This window comes from Carassius auratus, unplaced genomic scaffold (assembly GCF_003368295.1).
Source record: "Carassius auratus strain Wakin unplaced genomic scaffold, ASM336829v1 scaf_tig00214103, whole genome shotgun sequence".
NCBI lineage: Eukaryota > Metazoa > Chordata > Actinopteri > Cypriniformes > Cyprinidae > Carassius > Carassius auratus.
In genome coordinates this window covers 23,222-47,609 of record NW_020527519.1, presented here as the reverse complement: position 1 = coordinate 47,609, position 24,388 = coordinate 23,222, and the positions used below count along the sequence as shown (strand labels likewise).

At 38.6% G+C, this 24,388-nt stretch overlaps 1 protein-coding gene across 3 annotated transcripts in view; it reads left to right on the top strand.

Moving 5' to 3' along the window:
* LOC113091168 (tyrosine-protein kinase ABL2-like) overlaps window positions 1-23,330 on the top strand; it is a 42,462-nt gene extending 19,132 nt beyond the window's left edge. Inside the window, exons 1-11 of one of the 3 annotated variants that reach the window (XM_026256615.1) lie at window positions 7,449-7,720; window positions 10,562-10,726; window positions 12,753-13,048; window positions 13,133-13,405; window positions 13,607-13,691; window positions 14,433-14,610; window positions 14,718-14,902; window positions 15,038-15,190; window positions 15,702-15,791; window positions 16,073-16,234; window positions 18,721-23,330. In XM_026256615.1, the coding sequence (XP_026112400.1) occupies window positions 7,651-7,720; window positions 10,562-10,726; window positions 12,753-13,048; window positions 13,133-13,405; window positions 13,607-13,691; window positions 14,433-14,610; window positions 14,718-14,902; window positions 15,038-15,190; window positions 15,702-15,791; window positions 16,073-16,234; window positions 18,721-20,432 (3,369 nt within the window). In that variant the 5' untranslated portion in view covers window positions 7,449-7,650 and the 3' untranslated portion in view covers window positions 20,433-23,330. Of the gene's footprint in view, window positions 1-7,448; window positions 7,721-9,362; window positions 9,647-10,561; window positions 10,727-12,752; window positions 13,049-13,132; window positions 13,406-13,606; window positions 13,692-14,432; window positions 14,611-14,717; window positions 14,903-15,037; window positions 15,191-15,701; window positions 15,792-16,072; window positions 16,235-18,720 lie in introns of those variants that run through there. The other 2 variants (XM_026256614.1, XM_026256613.1) reach the window with 2 other exon arrangements.
* Window positions 23,331-24,388: the final 1,058 nt, after the last annotated feature.

Below are 24,388 nucleotides of genomic sequence, written 5' to 3'. Positions count from 1 at the left end.
CTCAGACAAACTTTACAAAATATCCTGTTAATAGTGTGATTTTTGTGTGAAGCCTGGAATTGTTAAAAATTACAGTTATCTATTTTTCATATTTTACATTTTTTAAATTATGATTCCTAAAATCGCTTTTAGTATTTTAAATAACCAATTGAAATTTCTATTGTTTTATTTATAGGTAATTTATTTAGGAAAGATGCTATATAGTTTGAATATTGGGCCTATTTTATTGTTAACCTGGACTTGGTGCTGAAACTAAATGTGCAGTTTAAAGTTATATTGATCTTGAAGGAATAGCTGTTTAATGGCCTTTCAGATCAGGATGTTCTGTTCATAATAGAGATGCAATTGCAATTTTCTTGGCCAATTCCGATTACTGATTATGATTTTTGTAAGTGTGACCTGCCAATACCGATTTTTGTCGATTGCAATTTATTTCCCAAGAATTATTACTGACTGCATATACAAACAAAAATCTATACTTTTTTCAATGCAAAAAATATTTATATAATTAAAAAATATTAAACATTACAATTGCCCCCATCTGGACCAAGTTTCCCTGATTTTTTAACTGAAAAGGAGATGCTGTATATAACAAAACATATGTAATTTCCCACAGTTTCTTAAAGTTTTTTTTTTTTACTAATGCCGCGTTTCCACCGAAATTACCCGGAACATTTGTACCAGGAACTTTTTTTCCCAGGAACTTTTTCCCCCCAGACCTGTTGCTTTCTGTGTTTCCACCGCGGTGTAAAGTACCGGGAAGATTAGGCAAATAGACTGGTGACTAGGGGTGTGACGGTTAGTATATAACCGTGAGACCGACGGTTATAGTTGAACACCGTCATTAGAACTCTATAACCGCCAAAACCGTGTCATTAAAATATTTTTTACAAACATTTTTTATCAAAAATTATTTTCATTTTTTAGATAAGATCATAAGATGCGCAATATATCGGGAGACATGGTTTTTACCACTTAATGAAGTTTTGTAAATCGTCAGACATGATATTTACCACTTCATAAAATTTTGCTTTGTAGAAAACCTTTCTTAAAAACGAATTTCGTTTTGTACAAATTTTATCTTAATTTTAATAAATGTTTCATCAACCAATTGCATGTATTTTAATAAATAAAAAGCAAGTAAAGCAGACAATGATAACCGTGACATGGAAGCACCAGCGCGCCGCTTGCACTGCACTGTGAACTAGAGCACATCTCATCGTAAATGAAACTCAGCGTAGGCCTATGCCTCATACTTTAGCATTAAATATCTTTGCTGCATCCTTTCTAGAACAGACAATGGCTTTTTTTTTGCGGCTCGCATCAGCAAAGCATTGCATCGCCATAGACTGCAAAACAAGCAGTGGATGGCGGGCGGGTGCGGCTTTGAAATTTGCTCTATGATTTCCATGAAGCAAAAAACGAGGACGGAATCTCGAAATCCAGTCATGAAAATGAAACTTGCATTTTAATATGGACAGTCATGGAATTTGCCAAAGTTAGCATAAAATAATCAAATCAAATCTCCATATGGACCAGTATCTGTAAATGTTAAGCCGCAAAAGTTGTTTAAAATATAAATCCGTGTTCTGCGCGTCTCTGTGTGAATTAATGAATGGCAGAGACGTGCAGGTTTGTTTACTACATAGACTGAAGCGCATGACGCTAGCATTAATTTCAGCATCTGAGCTTCAGAGTTCTCTCTCCTTCAAGCGATCTGAACTTTTCAGCTCATCTCAATGGACACACAGCGCACCTGTATTTGACACTCTGTAAACTCTTTGTGAATGCGCACGACTCACCGTCACTTTACTGATAGACAGGGCCGTCGCCAGAACAAACCAAATGGGGGGGCATTTAATTTTCATAGGGGGGCACACTTTTTTTAATGATCTGAGACGGACCATAACATAAACCCATATTAGGCTATAACTAAAATAGACCACAATAGTCTTGTTTTGTTCAATTATTCAAATAAAATACTTCACCGTTTGATCTCAACGTATCTGTTTATTGTCTTTTAACATTTCCAAAACCGCCAAACATTTATTCTGAGATCACATGCAACACGCAGCTCAGCTGCGCAAAGGAATTGTGTATAAACAATACAATACTGTATGCTTAACTAAATGAATTGCATGATTTATATATACATATACTTACACACAAACTGCATATTGTAATTTGAATGAATAAAACTACTAACACAAAAATAACATATTGAAAGGTCTGCTGCTGGAGACTTGCCATTGGTTGTTGTATTTGAATAATTAATGAGGTAGGTCTTTGCAAGGTTTGGGTGCTGTTTTGGGATGTTTTAACAGTCATTTATGAATATAATTATATTTAAAATTATGTTCTGTGTAATAATGCGTTTAATAATGAATCGTCTGAATCATTTCTGAAGGTAATGTGTTATGCATTTCTAGTGTTACCGTTGTAGTGATTACTGTTCATGTGAGCCAAGTTCTGCTGAAACAACGTTATTAGTGCAACTGCAACAATCTAAATCAATATCAAACGTCTAACTGCGCGTTCGCACCAGCGGCGTCGAGAGCGTCAAAAATCGCTCTTGCCGCTCTGCTCACGACACTGCAGAAAGATGCGTGAGTGCTCTGACGTTGACCGACTGCTTAATTTGTATTAAAAGTGGCCGCAAAGCAAACAGACTTGTTGATCTTAATATTTAGACTAACCACAAGGAGGTTAACGTTATAAATTAATCTCATTAAATGTTGTTGTGGACGAAATATTAAGATCCTTTACTTAAAATGAACGATCTCAGACACCTTGGTCCATGTATCACTTTTAATTATTTTTTTATGTCCCTGTACTCAAACAGGGACACATCATAGATTACTGCAAACGCGAAACAGCAATAATCAACCTGTCTTCTATTTTGCTTGGGAACTAATGTGATCGGAGCTGCGTCCTCTGGAATTCTCTCAAGCGGTTGACTTCTACGTTCCGATTGGTTGCTGCCCAACCGCGTCATAGCCCATTACCATAAAGTTGCCTTGATTTCAACTCTGCTCGACGCTCTCAAAGGCCAAGTCGCGCCGCGCCGCTCCTCGCACGCTGGTTTACATTGAAAATGAATGACTTCCGGCCACTTTGACGCTCTCGACGCCGGCGGTGTGAATGCACAGTAATGCAAGTTTGGTTAATTGTTCTGTGCGTTACGTTTAGGGGGGCACAAAAAGTCATTTGGGGGGGCACTGCCCCCCGATGCCCCCCCTTGACGACGGGCCTGCTGATAGATAGCGCTGTTTCTCACACATGCAAAGAGAGAGAGAGCGAGAGTCTTACCACGCTTAAACAACACGCTATATGTAAACTATTCTTTGTTGTCTTCTCCTGTCAAAGTAATGGATTAAATTTAGAAATATTCATATTCATTTTCGAACAAGCAGAAGACATACCAGTTTCTCCGGTAGTGGGCGGAGCTAATGGGCAAATGGCAATGGCTTTTTTTTTGCGGCTCGCATCAGCAAAGCATTGCATCGCCATAGACCCCAAAACAATCAGCGGATGGCGGGCGGGTGCGGCTTTGAAATTTGCTCAAAAAACGTTGGCGCGAATGAGTTTTGTGACAGATCTCCTTAATAAACGGAGGTCTGAAATCTCTGCCCCTTTACCGATCAGAGCGCGCGCTGACACGGAGTTAACCCGCTATCTCCCCCCCCCCCCCCCCCCCCCCCTGAACCGTCACATTTGACTCACGTCATAACCGTCATCACCAATTCTGAAACCGGCACACCCCTACTGGTGACGTAGGTCTGCACGCGTTTCCCCGTTCAAAGTACGCTGATTTTGGACGTGCATCCTCGGTAGTGCGGCTTTGTAGTCAGTCACTTAATTTTAACTTCTTGTTTATCGAACTACTACTGTATAAAATCAGTGTCACATTACAGTGTCACATTGCACATTGCATTGTGTTGATATTCGCGGAAACATCTTTGTCGTGCAATGTTGCTTACCAAAATCATATATTATAGCATAAATTATTAACTGCCGCAGTATGGAAGTTTCTGTGTGAGCTTTTGTGATCATTAGCTTTGATTTCTGCATGAGTTTCTTTCACACACACTCACTCAGGCTGTGCGAGCCTCATCTGGCACGACATTATTATATTATCAGTCGCTGTAAGTGTGATGTCATAACAGACCAGGGCCGGGTTTCCCGATAACGATGTATCTTAGCTCTTAAGAGCGTTTTCTACGTGCAAACTTACGAACGCTCGCAGCAATTCCACGAGCGTTTCCCAAAAATGCACTTAACATGAACGCGCGAGAACGCGCTCTACGTGCTACTTAGGAGTCGCTGTCCATTCGCGAAGTGCTAAAATGTAACCTTATATGGAATCGTATTCTGAACGTTTAACCTAATAATTGTCATCTGTTTTGGATTACCAATCAATACAATCAAGTCTATATAAAGCACCTACATACAGGCGGAGACACTGACAAAATGGCTGAAAAAAAAGAAAAAAAAAAAAGATACCTTTCAAAAGGATGAAATTAATGTCCTCTTAGAGGAGATAGAGAAAAACAAAGATGTGTTTTTTTTTTCATCTTGTTTTCCCCTTTTTATTTATTTCATTTATAAATTCATGTAAACAATAAACGAGTACAATAAAGTGTACAATAAAGTACAATCAAAATATTATTATATTACTGGCGTTGCAGTGTGTTAAATCTAGATAAAAGTGTAATCTGCCGGTTGTCCTGCAGGTGTCCTCATAAATCTGTCTTCTTACAATGCACTTGGGGATGTACGATTACTCCAGAGCACTCGTAGATCTACGAAGATTTTCAAGTGCTACTTAAGCTACGATGCTTTTGGGAAACAGACCGTAATATTAAGATCAATCGTACGATCGTTTTTACGATCAACTTAGGCTTACGATGCTTTTGGGAAACGCAGCCCAGCTCGAAATCGTTAGGTAGACTGGCTGGTCACCGGCCCGAGCCGATCATGTGGAAAATCCACTAATTCCGGTCCCTGGCTGGTTGATCGGTGCATCTCTAGTTCATAAGCCATGTTAGATGAGAACATCCCCAGAGTACAGAGGTGCTGGTGCAGCTGCCATAAGCCTGGCCTAAGCCCAGCACAACAGCTGCGCTAGATTCCCATCAGGACAAGGCCGTGCAGGTCAGTCCGTTCAGTATGGCCATTCACACCGCACACACAGTTCTTCCTCAGCTGTCTCACAGCGAAGCTCCTGCATACAAAGACACATACAGAAAGCACACACAGGGCAAACACATGCGGCCACGCGACGTGCCCAGCGCTGCTCAACTGCTACATCAGTCAAAAGTATTGCGCGAGTGAGGAATGTTTGTGAATGAACTGGAACAGAGCTTTACATTGTAATCTATTGATCTATCTGTTTGTCCTTCTATTAGTCTGTCATTCTGTCTTTTATCTCACATCTCCCATTCTCATTCGTTCTGCGACTAAATAAATTAACTTCTTGTCAAGAGAAAAAGTGACCGAAGCAGCAGTTGTGAGTGGGGTGGCCAACACTAGCCCCGCCCCTGAGTTATTTGCACTAAAATAATTAATCGCCTATATATATATACAAACATCTTCAACCCTAATCAAATACAAATGAAATGAAATGAAATGAAAAAGCTATTCAAGGTCAAAGGTACTTACTCATTCTTACTAGAAAGCTACAGGCAGGTGAGTTTTTATCAAGGTTGGAGCAAAACTGCAGGACTGTGGCTCTCACGGACAGACGCTGGCCACCCCTGGCCTACACCATCTTCACTACGCAGCTCCCTGATTACATGGCTGGTTTGACCAATGCATGATAGCTATTCATCAAGGAGCTGGTCAAAGATCTTGTAATGCCACATATGAAGAGGTATTTGGAGGGCACACCTAACATTCATAACCATATTAAAGAAGCAACGGGAAGATGTGGGATAAAAAACAAATTACACCACCCAGCCACAGGTACATCATGCAGGATGAAAATTAAAGTGGAAGAGGTGCAGGATCTGCCCAGCTGCCAAATACAGACAAGTGAGCAGCTAGTGTTCCCAGTGCCAGGCCTGTTTGCAAGGAGCACATACCTGTAGTTGTCATTTGTGGGGCATGCAAGCATGAGGATGGCAATTTGAGAGTGCTGTACCTGTGTCATTTTGTTTTGTGTAGTTTTATTTTCATCTATTTGGTCACATTCACTACAATTCACTAAAGTTGCACTACAGACAGTTTATTGGTTATCAGTGATGTGTGCATGTTAAATGTTAAATGTGCTGGTCTAAATAACTGCTAAAATTATTTTCATAGAATATCGTGTTTTATCAAGCTTGTGTAGATGGGTCATTTTTGACCCATGTGTGTAAACTTGATGTTGTAATTAAATAAAAAAAGCAAGGGAAAAAATAAAATTACAATTTGTGGTCATTGTAAAAAGATATTTTGAATATTCATGGATAATGGAATTTATAGATCAGGGAATACTTTTTTTTTTTAAATTTTTTTTTTACAGTGTCCGCTGGTTGAAGCGTCCCCAATAACGTGATATTTGGCTCCTGGAATTGAAATTTTACCAGATGAACCCAGCTGAAAAACATGTATTTTACCCCCTGGAATGTGATTTTTACTGGTCAACCCCCCTCAAAATGTGATTGGGCTAGTTTTGAATAGCAGTTGGGTGGGTTTGTTGTGAAAACCTGGCAACCCTGATGCCAGTGATTATACTCAGGCGAGTACCCACTAGTGAGAGAGATGATCAGTTCCACTTCGCTTGATCAGAGGTGTCTACACCGATCTAGCACACCACATTAAATAGTGCTAAAATAGTATTTATTACTTGATTTTCCTAATAAAATGGGCAGAATTTGAAAGACTTTGTTTCATATCAAAAGTAACAACAAAAGACTGTCTATCTGTCAGTCAATATCTGTCATTTAATAAGTTTGTCAGTCTGTCAATATATATCTTGTATGTCTGTTATTACATCTGTCTGTGTCTCTCATTAGGTCTCTCATCTTTCTGTCTAGCCTACGTAGTCTAGAATTGAGACTTGAATCTATTTTTCTTTTATTATGTTCATAGAATCCTGTCATCTAGTCTGTTGAGGTCTTGTGTGCTTATGTCTTTGATTATTGTTGAGTGGTTTTGGGTGTAACTGAATAACTGAGTGTCCCATCTTAATACATTTTACATGTTGCTCTGAAACTAGGGTACATTTAATGTGGTACAGGCATTTTGCACTAGAGTTTCCACACCTCTATGCTTTCCCAGCCTCTCCCAAGAGGATGTTGGGTAGGCAGCACACATGGTGTAGAAATGGAACCATCTGCTCGTTCCAACCCCCTTCTAAAACCAACGGGCCCCCCACACGCCTCCCCTCACAGGACATCCAATAAAACCACCCTCAGAACTCCACTCTTCCCATATCTCACACAAACACATGTGGATATTTCTTACTCAGGGCAGTTGGCATGGAGGCCCACAATCAAGTCGCACTGGCATTCCGGCTGCGGCGCTGGAAACTCTGAGCGCTGAGCTGCACCAGAGACTCTGAAATGATTCAGCCAAGAGTAGCGTTGCCGATTTTCAACTGAGTGTTGTAGAGTGAATTAAACACTGGAGTGGTTTCCTATTAGCCCTTATACTGGAACTGGGATCATGTACTGGGAGCTGTGGATCAGTCATCTGACTAGGACTGGGAAGCACTGCATGCTGGTCCGGAATAAAGGTAGGGCTGTACAGTATGTATCTGTTTGTGTGGCAAACAGGCATTGACTGTCTCAGCTGCGTGTTCTCGCAGGTTAATTAAGTTGTGCAAGACCAGTCTTTGTTTTGTCTTTTATTCATAGTGATTGTTTCCGGTTTCATTTATAGGGGCATTTTTAAGACTTGTTGAACCATCGATTACATTTTGCCCTAATATTATTTTTAAGGGTTATTTATTTAGTTAAGTCTAATTTGCTATGCTGTTATTTCTGTGGATAATTAATGTGCATGTGTCAACAACACTAGGAGTTTTGTGGGTTCTTTTAGGGATGTTCAAAACAACATATTTATCACAAAAACTAGTTGGTGGGTTGCTCAAACTACTGATTTACTAATCCATCTTAACTGGAAGCTTTGGTTTTACTTGAGCTGACTGAATGAGTTTCTTAGTTGGCGTTTACATAAGACAGATTATTTTATTTAACAACAGATGGTATAAAATGCAGATGTGTGTTTTAAATTTAGACTATTGGTTATTGCTGATATTTTTGTTACTGTTGTACACTAATAATTCAGTAACACTGTTACTGTAATCTGTAAATTATTATTATATTTGGTCGGTATGATAATGCTTTCGAATATTATGTTGTTATATGCACTACCATTCAAAAGTTTGATGTTGGTAAGATTTCTAATGTTTCTAAAGTAAGTCTCTTATGCGCATCAAGGCTGCTTTTTTTTTTATTTTTAATTTTTTTTTACCAAAAATACAGTAAAATTTATATTGTGAAATTTTATTACAATATAGAGTAGCTGTTTTTTTTGCAAAGAAAGTTTAAAAGAAAAGCATTTACATGAAATTGAAATAGAACTTACCATATTTTCCGGACTATAAGTCAAACGTTTTTTCATAGTATGGCTGGTCCTGCGACTTCTAGTCAGGTGTGACTTATCAAAATTAATTTGACATGAACCGAGAGAAATGAACCAATAGAAAACCTTACCGTCTCCAGCCGCGAAAGGGCGCTCTCGCGGCTGGAGACGTTAATGTTTTCTCTTGGTTCTAAATAAATGCGACTTATAGTCCAGTGCGACTTATATATGTTTTTTTCCTCATCATGACGTATTTTTATACTGATGCGACTTATACTCAGGTGCGACTTATTGTCCGAAAAATATGGTAGTTTAACCATTAGTGATTTTGATTTATGTATTTTAACTTTAGAGCATCTAGTTGTTTTTTGAATAACTAGTCACCCATTGGGACCCATCTTTTGCAGATATTTTGTATTGTGATGGACTTTTTGTTGCTGTCGTTGATATTTTGATTCATGTTGAATAATTTAACTTAATTTAGCTATTTGTTAAGTTACCTTGGGACGTGAATGTGTTCAATTCCATGGTAGTACTATTTGATTCAGACCCTCTACTATGGTAACGCCACAGTTTTGTAAAGGTAAACCTATTGTAGCCTGATCTTAGTGGCAGAATTTGTTTCATAGGGATCAGTAAAGGGAGTTTCTGATGCCTTTTCATTTCTACCTCGTCCGACGGTTTGTCCTACCACACTTTTCCCTGAGGAAAGGGGCAGCTGCCCAGACATGCTTGGTGGGTGTGTTTGTGGCTGGTTGACAGCTGTAGAGGAAGACCAGCAGACGCAGGCATGCTCAAGGCGTGGGGACTCTCCCACACCATTTTTCCAACCTCAAAGCTATTTCATGCTCCTCCTCTCCTTAAGATGTTCCTTAAGAATCAAACCCTCTCAGACAGAAGCAGAACCATCAACACATTAGGTCTGTGTTTTAGTACAAGTGAGATCAGAGACTAATCTAGAACTGCTAGATTATGCCTTTGAAGACCCTGCCGTCCAGCAGCAGTTTTGAAGAAGAAAGGGTCAGGCTGACCAACCATTCCAGCCCACAGGATGTGGACCACTATTGCTTCGCAGGTAGACATCGCTATAACGGCGCCCTGAATGGCAGTGATTTTTGTGTTGTTGTTGTTTTTTGTGTGTGGAGGATTTCAGGTTGAGGGTATTGATATTTGTTTGTGTTGTTTCAATGTAGAAGCTATTTCTTGGTCAAATGGTTTGCTCTTGGGGGGTTTCTGGTGGTCATTTACTTTTTATAAATTAAGAATTTTTGTTAGAAATTTAGGAATAACGTTGTAATTTATAGTAAAATCCATTTTCTACTTTTATTAGTATTTAGAAAATATTTAATACATTTCAGTCTGCTGCATTTGAAATAACTTTTTGGTTTTTATTATTTATGTAGTATAATATTTTAAAATAATAATAATTGTTATTAATATTATTATTTGTGTATATGTTAAAAATATACATACATTTTCTCCAATAATTCTTTGAGGATTGTAAAATATTTCAATAATTACTGACTGTATTATTGACAAAATTAATATTGTTATTTTATTAATTGAATTAATTGAATGTCCATTCATGATTAATGTCCCTAACATATAGTACAGTTTTGTTTTATTTTTTTTATTTTTTTTATGTCTTTATTGAAGTTTTGTGTAGCCTTCATAATATTGTTAACACATATTACTTGCAAAAAAAATGTTAAGTGAGGTATGACATAAGGAGCAAAGTGATTTCATTTTAAATCACCCTCCTTGTTTTCATTTTGTGTCAAATGGTTGCAGTTGCTTCACTTCTCTTCTCCCTCCCCACCTTGACGTTAACATGTTCGTCAACTCCTGAAACCCCTCCCCTCATACACTGACTCATTTTGCCCTTCCCAGAAGCCTCGTCTCGTTGGAGATGCCATATGCTCCATCAACAACTGCTTATGTTTTCTGTTACTCATAAAGCCTGTTGTTTGTCCCTCTTTCTTCCTCACAGAGGCCCTGCACAGGCCGTTTGGACTGGACTCGACGTCGCTGACGGAGGCGGTGCGCTGGAGCTCGAAGGAGAATCTGCTGGGGGCTGCAGAGAGTGACCCCAACCTCTTTGTAGCGCTTTATGACTTTGTTGCCAGTGGTGACAACACACTGAGCATCACGAAAGGTATGATAATCGAAAGGAGAGGAGTGGTTGCGCAACATGCGGTGCTCAGTTTCACTGAAAACGTTCACCGTTTGATCTCCACCTCTGAACACGGATGACAAACCTCATTGCATTGATAGTGTAAACTCAAGTGAAACCCAAGACCAATTTTAATACCTGGAAAAAAAACAAAGCTGAAGAATGTCTTCACAACTGTTATGGATAACTTCCTCTTTCTGTATAACAAAGCCATGGTGGTGGCATCTTTCCTTTTCCTTCCATCACTCTCCTTCCTCTTTGCTATACTTCAGAACAACTTGTTCCTCTTCCCAGCAGCAGTTTGTAGGATCAAAGAACCAAGCTAAAAATGAAAGCGGATGCTTAACTTTTGAGTTTTATTCAACTGAAGAGCATAAACACATGGGCACCAACCTTAGCCATATGCGCTAACGCCCACAGCTCTTTCCATAGACTTAGGGAACGAGTCAGGCGGTTCTGTGCTCAGATGCTCCACGCTGAAACAGCTAACGCTAATGCCCACTTTGAAGTGTAATCCCTTCAGCTGGGTGAAAAGCAGGTGGGTAAACACAGACTAGCCCACGAGAAGAGTTCAGAGAGAGGGAGTTAGCAGTCTGCTCTTTTTCTCTGAAGTAATCGCTAATGGCCGGTAATGTAATGCACCAATGCACCAGCCTCTTCTTGTCTTCTCGCATGGGCCTTGTTGCCGCGCCAGTGTCGATTTAGGATTGGAAAAAGCACTTGGTGTCTGAAAGCTAGCAGGCCTAAAATGTGTTTCCTTGGCAGGAGGAGAGCACCCTCTGCTGGACCTATGATTGATCAACGGAATTAAACCAAACGTATCATTCAAAATACCAATCAAAAGTTTGGGGGCAGTAAGATTTTTTTTAAAGCATTTTATTCTTTTTTTTATTATTTTCAGGAAGGATGCATTAAAATGATCCGACGTAACAGTGAAAGACTTTTATAATGGCACAAAAGCTTTTTATTTAAAATAAATTATTTTGGAATTTCAGCTTTCTCAACATCATAAAAATAAATTACCTTTTTAAAATATATTAAAAAAGAAAGTTCTTTTATTTTTCTTGTCAAATTAATGCAAACCTTGGTGAGCACAAGATACTTTTTTCAAAAACATTGAAAAAATCTTACCAACCACAACTTTTCAACAGTAACGTACATGAATAGAAATACATTTACATGCATTTTTATATATATATATATATAGAAATACATTTACATGCATTTTATATATATAAGTTTGATCAAAATAATACACAAACGTGCCAAAAAGTGGCCTTATTTGTTATTTTGGTAATTGGTTACATCATTGTTTTTACTGTGCACAGTGTACACCTAGATTTAACACTATAGAGGGTTTGGAGCGTTCTTTTTTTTCCCAACAGCTTGATGGAGCACAGCTTAATTGAAGAGAACACAAGGCTCGTGGGATGTTCTCAATATTGCTTTTTGGAGGCATATCTTGTAAAAAAATTTTTTTTTACATAATTCTATTTTTAACTGTCATGGAGCATGGTGCAGCTGCCAGAGAAGTCCGTCTGACATGCATATTTGCAGAAATAAAAAAACACCACATTACATTGAATAGTTGATATATTTGATTGTTATGATTGTCACTTTTCTTCTTCCACTCTCAGGTGCTTTCAGTATTTGTTCAGATCGCAGAACTCTTATGGAAGACTCTAGGTTCGTCTTTTATAAGATGAAAACACTACCTAATGGACAAGCCCAAACAGATCTTATTTCTGAATTATTACTGTAGTTACCTACGTAAACATGCACTTTGCCTTATTTTGAAAGACCTGATGTGCTTTTATAGTTGAACGATGGGCTTGTTGTGGCTTGTATTTCTAATCTCTCATTCCATTCCATTCAAGGGAGAAGCATTGGTATGAATAACAAGGGATTACATTGTTGAATCATAAGGAAAACATTATGCATAAAAATGTGAGAAGATCTGAATACCGAGTGATCGCAGAACAATGTTCTGTTCTTTTTTGCATTTCAGGAGAGAAGCTGCGAGTGTTGGGGTACAACCAGAATGGCGAGTGGAGTGAAGTCCGGTCGAAGAATGGCCAGGGTTGGGTGCCCAGTAACTACATCACCCCCGTGAACAGTCTGGAGAAGCACAGCTGGTATCATGGACCCGTGTCCCGCAGTGCCGCTGAGTACCTGCTCAGCAGCCTGATCAACGGCAGCTTCCTAGTGAGAGAGAGTGAGAGCAGCCCTGGCCAGCTCTCCATCTCCCTTCGCTATGAGGGACGGGTCTATCATTACCGGATCAACACCGCCTCTGATGGAAAGGTTGGGCTCCTTTCACTCTGCTTTACAAAAGTCAAGCTCCTTTTCCTTTGATTTTAAACTTGGTCTCCTTCTCTTCTGCCTCAGGTCTATGTAACAGCTGAAAGTCGTTTCAGCACATTAGCTGAGCTGGTTCATCATCATTCCACAGTGGCAGATGGTCTGGTAACCACATTACACTATCCTGCTCCAAAATGCAACAAGCCAACCGTCTACGGCGTCTCCCCCATCCACGACAAGTGGGAGATGGAGCGCACCGACATCACCATGAAGCACAAGTTAGGCGGAGGCCAATACGGAGAGGTGTACGTCGGAGTTTGGAAAAAGTACAACCTCACTGTAGCCGTAAAAACACTAAAGGTTCGTGTTTTTGTGCCTATGCTCCCATTTCAATATTTCCCCCCTATTTCACTGGTTTTTATCGCATTGAACTGTTTATGGGTTATTGTGTGCCACCAAGTGGCTTGTCATTTTATTGCACCCATGGATTTCTGTTTTTGTAGTTGTTTGGCTAGTTCTGTTATGTGTTAATATTTTATATTGGATTATTTTGTTTCAAAGGAGGACACCATGGAGGTTGAAGAGTTTCTGAAGGAAGCTGCAGTCATGAAGGAGGTGAAACATCCCAATTTGGTACAATTGCTAGGTGAGTGTACTGCAATTTTTTTTTTTTTTTTATAGTTGACATATTGCCTGAAAAATTAGTCAGCAACTCCAGATTTGAAGCTATATGTGACCTTGGACCAGAAAAGCGGTCATAAGTAGCATGGGTATATATGTAGCAATAGCCAACAACACATTATGAGGGGTCAAAATTGTAGATTTTTCTTTTTTGCCAAAAATCATTAGGATATTAAGTAAAGGTCATGTTCCATGAAGATATTTAATAAATTTCCTACCGTAGATGTATCAAAACTTAATTTTTGATTAACAATATGCAATGCTAAGAACTTCTTTTGGACAATTTTAAAGACGATTTTCTCAATATTTAGATTTCGATCAGATTGCAGATTCTTAAATAGTTGTATCTCGGCCAAATTTTGTCCTATCCTTACAAACTATACATCAACGAAAAGCTGTTTATTTATTCAGCTTTCAGATGATGAATGAATCTTAGTAATAAAAAAGATCCTTATGACTGGTTTTGTGGTCCAGGATCACAATATATGCTTTAACTGGTTTCGGTTCAGTTGACCCAATAAGAGATGTCCTTGTCTAGACAGTTTAGAAAAAAATCTCAAGGAACTTCACGACTATGTTAATCAACCATTAATGAGTATGCATTACCCATTTTGCTCAAATAAGAAATAACAATTGTTTGTTTTAACCAAAATCTGTTTCTAGATTTGTCCCAAATTGGTCATTTGCTTTGATTCCGCTTTTCTAGGTGTGTGTACATTGGAGCCTCCATTCTATATAGTGACCGAGTACATGCCACACGGGAACCTGCTGGACTATCTGCGTGAGTGTGACCGGGAGCAGGTCAATGCTGTGGTTTTGCTGTACATGGCCACTCAGATCTCCTCTGCCATGGAGTATCTGGAGAAGAAGAACTTCATCCACAGGTGAGCGTTGCGCTTCAACTGTCAGTAGATTTCAGGAGTTCTCGATGGTTATATGATCTTATATCCCATTGAGAGATCTCACTCCATCTTCTCAATCTCTTTCTCAGGGACTTGGCAGCTCGTAATTGTTTGGTTGGAGAGAATCATGTGGTCAAGGTGGCTGATTTTGGACTGAGCCGGCTGATGACAGGCGACACCTACACCGCTCATGCTGGGGCCAAATTCCCCATCAAATGGACCGCGCCAGAGAGTCTGGCCTATAACACCTTCTCCATCAAATCAGATGTGTGGGGTCAGTTACTAATTTCATTTTGTTATAAGAATTGTGTTGAAAGTCCTGCTACTCCATTAAGCGCTATTTGTTACAGACAAAAATGGTTGATTTGTTTATAAATAAGTGACTTGCTTATTTTTCCCAATTTTCCAGCATTTGGAGTTTTGCTCTGGGAGATTGCGACGTATGGCATGTCTCCATACCCAGGAATCGACCTGTCTCAGGTGTACGATCTGCTGGAGAAGGGCTACCGCATGGAGCAGCCCGAGGGCTGTCCTCCTAAAGTCTATGAGCTCATGAGAGCCTGTGAGTACCAGCAGCGACTTTAAAAACACTTCATAGCTTTTACTTAATAACTTTAAAAAGTATTATCTCATTAGTGTATATTCAAATAATGTCAAGTCATATTCTAGTGTATATTCAAATAATGTCATACATATTCTATATTAGCAGTATGCAGTGTTGAGAAATATTAATATTATTTATATCTTGATATTTTTAAAATGTAATTTATTCCCTTTGAAGGTCAAGCTGAATTTTCAATAGCCATTACTTCATACTTCAGTGTCACATGATTCTTTAAGAAATCATTGTAATTTGCTGCTTATAATTTTGAGGAAAAACATTTTTTCAGGACTTAATTTTTTTTTATAGAACAGCATTTGTTTGAAATGGTAATCTGTGGTAACATTCATTTTGTAACTTTTACTATCACTTGTGAGCAATTTAACGTGTCATTGCTTCTTTTCAAAAGACTTACATGACCCTAAACTTTTTAAGCATAGAGTAAAGCCATGGTTTGTTTGTGTGTTGGTAGGCTGGCAGTGGAGTCCACTAGATAGACCCTCGTTTGCTGAGATTCACCAGGCCTTTGAGACCATGTTCCATGACTCGAGCATCTCAGAAGGTATTATTGCATCATCTGTTTTGAGAGACAGAGGAAGCTGTAAACCAAGCTGACTTTTTATACAGATCTTATATACTCAATGTTAAATTAAAGCACAACACATAGTCTTAAACTGGCTTTAAAGAAAGAATAAATAACAGGTGCAGCTTGTATTGAATTAAATATAGAAGTGCATTTATGACAATTTACCTTTGAAAATTGACTAAAATAAAGTTGAAGATATGACTCGCAGTATTTAGATGTAAAACATAGTATTAATCTGTCTACTTACTCCTCTCCAGAGGTCGCCGAAGAGCTGTGTAAAACCGCATCTGGTGGGCAAGGTGGGCTCGCTCACACCTTTGGCCACGATATGCCACTGTTGCCCTCAAAGTCTCGTGGGCAGAAGAAACACTCTGAGAACAAAGAGAATATGGAGGAGGCAGGACCTCACGGCCCTGCAGGTATACAGGCTCAACTCCGGCTCAATCGGCTCAGACAGAAGCTCAAGAGAATGGGAGTGGTGTTCATTACTGATTAACAGAGCTACATAGTATATAACCCTACCAATATATCTTCACTAATATAGCCTAATTTAGAACATTCTGTGTATTATATCATACATACATACATACATACACACACACACACACACACTCACACTCACACACACTCACTCACTCACTCACTCACTCACTCACTCACTCACAGATATTTCTTTTACAGATTTATTGCAAAATAATTGTACCTGTTCTTTATTACATAAGAAGATTTGCAGTTTCCTCAAACGGTTTTCCTCAGTTTCCTAAACAGTCAATCGGTTGACTTGCTTCTCACAGCTGATGCCTGTACTATCAACACAGGAAATAAAATCCAATTCACTATTGTCTATTTAGAAACCGTTTTCAACATGATACCAGTGATACTACAAGTTCTATAGCCATAAAATATTGACTAGTTACTTTACACTCAACCTGTGTGTGCGTGTGCGTGTGCGTGTGCGTGTGCGTGTGTGTGTGCGTGTGTGTGTGCGTGTTTGTGAAAAACCCTTTAACCCAATTTTGCTTTTATGCTTGCGATCAGATTATTTTAAGCTGCTAAACTCCGGGAAAGTTTTCAATCCAGTGATCCAGTAAACTAATGCATTCAGACAATCCATCCAAAACATCCATCGCATGTACAGACTGAACTGATTGTCAGCACATCCCACCACTGTATGGCCAGATATGACACAAATTATATTTTCTCAACTGGATAACCAGTCTTGCTAGTAAAGTTTTGATGTATGAAGACTGCAATCAAGGTAAAGACGATTGCGGTGGCTTACAGGAGTCGTACAGTAAGCATGTGTGAGTCCGTTATAATAATACATGTATGAGTGCTCTTGACACATTGATTGCCCATTGTATTTATGCACAGGCACAGACATTTTCGTACATTGATGTTGTTTCCACATATTCATGATAATGTTTTGATTCGTCTGTGTTTAGTTATACTGAATGGATCTGTGTACTGTAGTAGATATATGCGGTCAGCAGGCGGTTGGTTAAGGTTTTTTTTTTTTTTGCATCTCCGTGTGGTCCTGTTCGTTATTGCAACATTTTAAAATGTAAAAATAGCTCTTTGCTGTTGCACTGTATACATACTATAAAATTCAGATTTCCTTTTCTTTCATATGTGCTTTCATGGGGTCCTTATATCACTTGGTTTTTTGGTGTCCTTTTGTGGAAAGACATCTCAATTTATCTTGAAAAAAAGCTTGCAGAAAATACAGATTTTTGAGTGTCACCCTTCAATCTTTTGGTTTACTTTGCTGGATATAGCAAATTATGACAAAATAAACATTTGATAAATGATAAGATAAATCGTCTATGCCTAATTTCATGAAGTGTGCGATTAAGCTTGATTAATCACAGAAAAAGGGTGTGATTAAATTAGATTATAAATTTTAATTGATTGACAGTCCTATATATATATATATATTTCTTTCTTTTGTTCTCATGTTTGGGTTTATTGTTTGAAATGTATTGTGATCCCATTTGTGTACGTGTGTATGTGTATGTATGTGTCGCATTTGTCCTGTCACTAAACCCCAAGTATCCACACAAGCACTGCACGTGTATCTATATTTTGATTAAAATTTGTTTAAGCATTTTTCATGTATTGTGCAATATTGTTTTTAAACTTAAAACTATTTATATGCTATTTATTAAAATTACATAAAGTTTCCATAAAATGAACTTTTAAGGTGGAATTGTTTATAATTACTTTTTGTCATGTTATTAAACCTTTCAAGCATGCAAAAAGTTTATTTTTAATGTTTTATACATTTCTTGTTTTGTATTCCTGTATCTTTATTGTCCTGCCATTGATTGTCCTGGCAACCTTACTTTTCCGCACATATCAAGTGATACTCTCTACATACAGCAAATATCTAGACTTAATGTTTGCCACAGGACCTGTTAAAAAGAAAAAAATATATCTTATCTTATATCTATATATCTTGGCCCACTCATAAAAATTGCCCCATCAATTAAAGAGATGTCATGTACTTTCATTTTTAAATAATGACATCAAGCAGTAGCAGTAACTCATAAAGGCACTACACAGTGTCTTGTATAAAAGCATATACCAGGCTATTTCTTATGAATTACAGTCAGGGTTAGCAGAAATGTTCTCTAATATCATCCAACATTCTTCACTTACACCAGGCTCACCATGTTATACTTCTATGTGTTTATCTTTTGTGACCTTTGCTTGAGACCCTATTGTTAACAATGCAATAAATTAAATATTCATTTTATAGTCAAGCAATCACAGTCTCGCACAATATGCTATTTGTGCACTGAGTTATGCAGTAAGCAAGTGTTCCAGTTTTAGTTTGCATGTCTGCTGTTACCACTTATTTTCTGTTCTTTGACTTTTGGTTCTGTTGTCCTATTGTGTTCAGGTCTTGCAGCATCCCTTTTTTTGGGTGATGGACGCTCCAGCAGCTCTCCTGCCCTACCACGTAAACAGAGGGATAAGTCTCCCTCTAACCTGCTGGAGGACTCCCTGGACACTACCTTCACCCGAGACCGCAAGGCTGGCTTCTTCAGTTCCTTCATGAAGAAGAAGTCCATGTCTTCCTCTTCTACTTCATCCTCACCTCAGCAGCAACAGAATCTCCCTATGCCTCCCAAGAGGAGCAGCTCTTTCCGGGAGATGGAGACCCAGCCCCATAAAAAGTATGAGCCCACGGCTGGGTTTGCAGGCCCTCCTCCTCCATTGCCCCAAACTGATGGGTTGAATTTTTCTCCATCTCATGCAGAGGGGAACCACGTGCAATCCCGCTGTTGTGGGGCCACGTTTGGACAGAAACCCTCAAGTTCAAACTCTGGAGCAACTTCTGGTCAAGTGGGAAGCAGTAGTAGTTGGGGAAGCCTTGCAGGCTTCTTTACCCCTCGCCTTATCAAAAAGACCCTGGGATTGCGGACTGGTAAACCTTCTGGAATAGACGAAGGAAGTGGAACCAAGCCATTCCCTCGTTCCAATTCAACTTCCTCTATGTCTGCCGGGTTGCCCGACTTAGAGCGGATGGCGCTGACATTACCAAGAAACCGAAGCAAACCCCCATTAGAACGTACAACTTCCACCACCTCACAGCCAGAGAATGGGGCAGCACGACCTTCAGATGCAATCCTGAGGAAGCTTGACGAAGGTACGGCTCAGATACGAGATCGTCCCAAAGCCAAACTCTTGCCACGAGGGGTCGCAGGTGGAGTTAGGGCACCGGGTGTAGGGGGAGAGGCAAATTCAGACTCCAACACACGAGGAAAAGATGGGCAAGATGACAGGCAAGGCTGGTCATCTCCATCGAAAACCTCCACTCTTGTTTCAGTCAATCTGCACAACCACAAAGTTCCAGTGCTGATCTCCCCAACCCTAAAGCACAGCTCAGCTGATGTACACCTAGTCGGTGTGGACTCTCAGGGCAACCGCTTTAAACTGCTGTCCGACAGTGGCGATCGTGACCGACCGCGACTGGTGAAGCCCAAATGTGCACCTCCTCCACCACCCATGCTCCGCTCCCTCCAACACTCCTACAGTGCCGATTCAGCTGACGAGGTTGTCAGTGGAAACATTGAGGTCAATGGAGATGCCGTCAAAAGGTCAGGAAGAGAAGCCAGAGGAGCACGTCCATCTATACCACCACCACAAGTGCCTCCAGCCCCCATAGTCCCCTCTATCAACAACAACACCCAAACTAAGATGACCAACGGTGCTTCCAGTGGCGGGCCTGGCCCTACTTCCGCCAAACCCACCCTTAGACGGACTCGGCAGCAGACAGAACGAATCCCACTGGAGAAGATCAGCAAGGAGGCTCTTTTGGAATGTGCCGAATGTTTGAGTAGTGCTCTTCAAGGCAACACCGAGCTTTCATCAAACAGCCAGGTCCTGGATGTGGGACACCAACTTTTGGACTACTGCTCGGGGTATGTCGATTGCATCCCCCAGACACGTAATAAATTTGCCTTTCGTGAGGCAGTGGGGAAACTGGAGTTAAGTCTACAGGAGCTGCGCGCTTCCTCTACAGGTGGGGGAGTGGGATCTGGGACCAGCCCTGCTCTTGACAACTTGCACACGTGCATTAGAGAGATCAGTGATGTTGTGCAAAGGTAGCCACTGTGTCCACCTCCAAAACTCCTCCTCCTGTACTCCTTGAGACTTAAGGTATCATAATCAATTTAGTTTTATTTAAGTATTGGGGGACAGAGAGTATTCTCTAAGAAGTACCTCAGAAATTTACTACAAACACTCTCTAACTTTTTATTGTTTACAGGTGACTTTCTCCTTGAAATTGCCAGGTGGGAACAGAGTTCTTTGTATATAAGCTTTTTGTCACTACCAAAATACACGGTTTTGTTTTTGACAAATTAATATTTACAGTTTTTTCTCGGTATGACTGAATCAATTTTCACAAATATACAGGGGTTTGCACAGGTTAATGTGAACCAACTACAAATTAACTGGTCCACTTATCATGCATTTTACGGATTTCCATTTGCTTTTTCGATATTTAATTTGCATTAGTTCCATGGTAACTGGATATTGCATCAGAATGTCAATGCAAACATACAAATCCCAAACAGTTATGGTATAAATTGAACTTAAACAATATTGCTCGTTCTGAAACTGCAGTAGTAATGAATTTGAATTGCAAACACTGCTCTTTGTCTGATATTACACACTAAAACTGCTTCTGACAACATCCCATACTGTCTTTTTTTATTATTATTTGACCACACTTGTTAAACAATACAGCATTTGATGACCATTCATAATTTCTGTAATAAGTCTTTATTTTGACATGGTCCATGCATTATTTTTGCTAGCAGTGATTGGCTGTGGCATAGTTGAAATGGTGTTGGGTCTGTCACCACATGGATCATATTCGGCCTTTAATATCTGTGGCCTTTAGATAATGCCCCCATCACACAGATGGCACAAATCTACAGTCTGACTCTAGAGTTCTCAACACTTCAGAATTCTAAATATGTTTCTAGATGTTATTGATTTGCTATGGGGCAATTATGTGATGTGTGGAAAGTTTCAATTTATTTTATGACCGTCATGGTGCCAACACAGAAGCAGCAACACTAGATAAACAAGTATTTCCAAGTCTTTTAACACAAACTGCATTTTTCTTAGCACATTGATTTGTGACTTTATTTTGATTTCACTTTAGAATGTCGCCATTTGTAAACTTGAATTTTAAATTATTCTTTATTAAAAGCACAGGCGTTTTTATGATATTGTAGATATTGCATATTATTTTATACCCACAAACAGGTATGGAAGGTAACGCTCACTTGTGTCCTTGTGGTGAGATTTTGGTGCGAGGGTCTCCATCTGTGCATCTACATTATGAATGTATTAATTTGTTAAAACCGGAATGTTTTTTTGTTGTTGTTTGTTTGTTTAAACAGTTCAAACTTTATAAAAAAAAAAAGAACCATTATTAAAAGAAACATTTTCTTCAGGACATAAACAGTTGTTTTCTGTTTCTGCATTCATGAAATGATAGATTTCTATTAGAATTTGCATAAATGAGATTTTTGTGGGTACCCTGCGATGCATAATTAAAATGTAATGAATATGATTTGTACCGATTACACTGGAGCACATTTTTAAAGCATAAATGTTAATTGCCTTGCCTTAATTCACTATTCTAGGGTATATAGTATGGAGATTTTGGAAGGAGAAATTGTTTTTGCCATGCATCTCAATGACATTTAAATTCCACTGCAACAGAAAATCATACGTTTTTTGTTCAAAACCATTTTTGTATTCTAAATCATTGCATAATTTGCCTACACTAACTTGGCTTGTTTTATCATTATAATTTTTTTTTTTTTTTTTCAGTGTTTTCTGATATTACATGGTGCCTTTTGTGAGAGATGTTTTGTTTTGTGCACTGCAAGGTCATGTTAAAGATCTGTTTATGTAAATATGTTTTGCGCAAAAATATTCATTATCCATTATTAGGTGGCAAATGGGATTTTTCAAGCCTTTATTATCATTCAAGCTGCCCTGTTCAGACATCTGGGTATGTGAGGTGTCCGACTTGAATAGGAAAAGTGCAATGATCTGTCCTTTACAAAGAAAAAGACAGTGCTTGAAGTCTGGTCTCCTTTTACTGAAAGAGCTCATGAATTTGTTTTGCTTTGTCAGGAATACCTTTCTTGAAATCACGTTAACACAGATGCGTTTCATGCGTGATTTAGCAGTTTGTTCTTTCAAACACATGCAGGTCATTTATTCCATTTATTATTATGTCTAAAAAGTTTTCATTACCAAACAACTGTGGGGGAAAAAAGAGTTAGTGACTGTTTTTGTTAGTTTTACATAATTGTCAGGGAGTGTTTTGCCTTTTAAACCTTTTAGTAAACAGCAACGTGTTTTTTTTTTAATTTCCACTTTTCACCGCAATTTGTATTTTTTTTTTCTTTTGTCAAAATCAGTACATTTTATTTTAGTAAACCTCCTCTGAAAGTTTGTTCATTGAATAAAGTTTTATTGTATCATGTATAGAGAAAGAATTCGGAGAGAACAATCTTGTCCTATAGTTTATGCTTTATGAGCCTCGGTTACCCAAGTTTTTTTCCTTTTTCATTTTTGTTGGTCTCTTTTATTTATTTTTGGTTTATTTATTGATTTTCTTTTTATGTTGAATCCTGGAACTCGCTTTTTTTTTTCTTTTTGGTGGGGGGGAGGGGGTGGCGGGGGCTGTCTTTTTGTAAGGTCAGATTTTAAGTGCTGAAGAAATTTATATACCAAAGGCCACCTCTCTAGTCCTTCAAGTGCAATGAAAATAAAACACTTAATTTTGAATATGTGAATTTAACAGGGATTAAAAAGGCAGAGGTTGACAGATTAACAGTATTTTCTTTGTTTTGTAAAAAGTATATTTTGTGTGATTCTAATTTAAAGCTCACTTTTAATATTATATTACTGTGAAGTCCTTCCTCATTGTTACACTTGATGTAAATAATGAATAAAGAAACTGTTGAAACATTGGTTTGAGAGTTTATTTTCTAGTTTTATCATTATTTAATATTTTAATTATTTGTTTTAAGGCATGCTGTGGTGTAATACGTAATACTTTATCAAATAATGAACATTAATTGAAATCTTTGTAAAACCGGGCCAAACCTATATTTTCATTTAATTTACCTTGAAATTGGAAAAAAAAAATTTTTTTTTAATTAAATCTGTGTAGACTACAATGTATTTAAAAACGCAGCTAAAAATAGCAAATACTTATTGAAATTACTAAAACAAAAAAATGTAAATATAGATATAAAAACAATATATGGTATACTACAGTATATATGATACTAATATATATCTATATTTTTAAATCTATAGTGGTATATTCACACACACACGCACACATATATACATAGATAGATAGATAGATAGATAGATAGATAGATAGATAGATAGATAGATAAAATGTAATCAATATTGCAATATGATTATGATTTTTAGTCTACAGATTACATTATTTCGTATTACATATATATAAAACTCTATTGTAATGTCAAGAATCTAAATGGCAAAATATTTAATCTCTCCACTTACACGCTTTGGTGAATAGGGGGCGCTAATGGACAAACGCATACCTCCATTTCCCCGCGGCAGAGGTGCATTTTGTGTCGGAAATGGGAAAAGCCTGAGCCGTGAGGTTGTCGCTGCTGGCTTCATTGGAGTAGTGAGTTACACGACGACAGAGAGAGGGAAGAACAAGCAGCCCTGGAGTTTTAAGCGGCGGAGACATCAGTTTTTCGGAGTTTTTTCGCTATGAGCTGGGGAACGGATCTTTGGGTAGGCGCACTTTTCCATTCCTTGCTCCTTGTGGCCTTTTGTTCACTAACAAACAACTCGGTTTTTGACATGACTTCAGGAAAGGTGTCCTAGTCATGCTGCTTGTGTATTGTCGGTATGTCCTGCTGGTTTACAAAAACACCTTTACCGCCAGAAACGATGTCAGAGTTTGATACATTATAACGTTTAGCTTTTAGAATGTAGCAAGTTTCATATGGCTCACGCGTGACGTTTCGTTTGATCCTAGT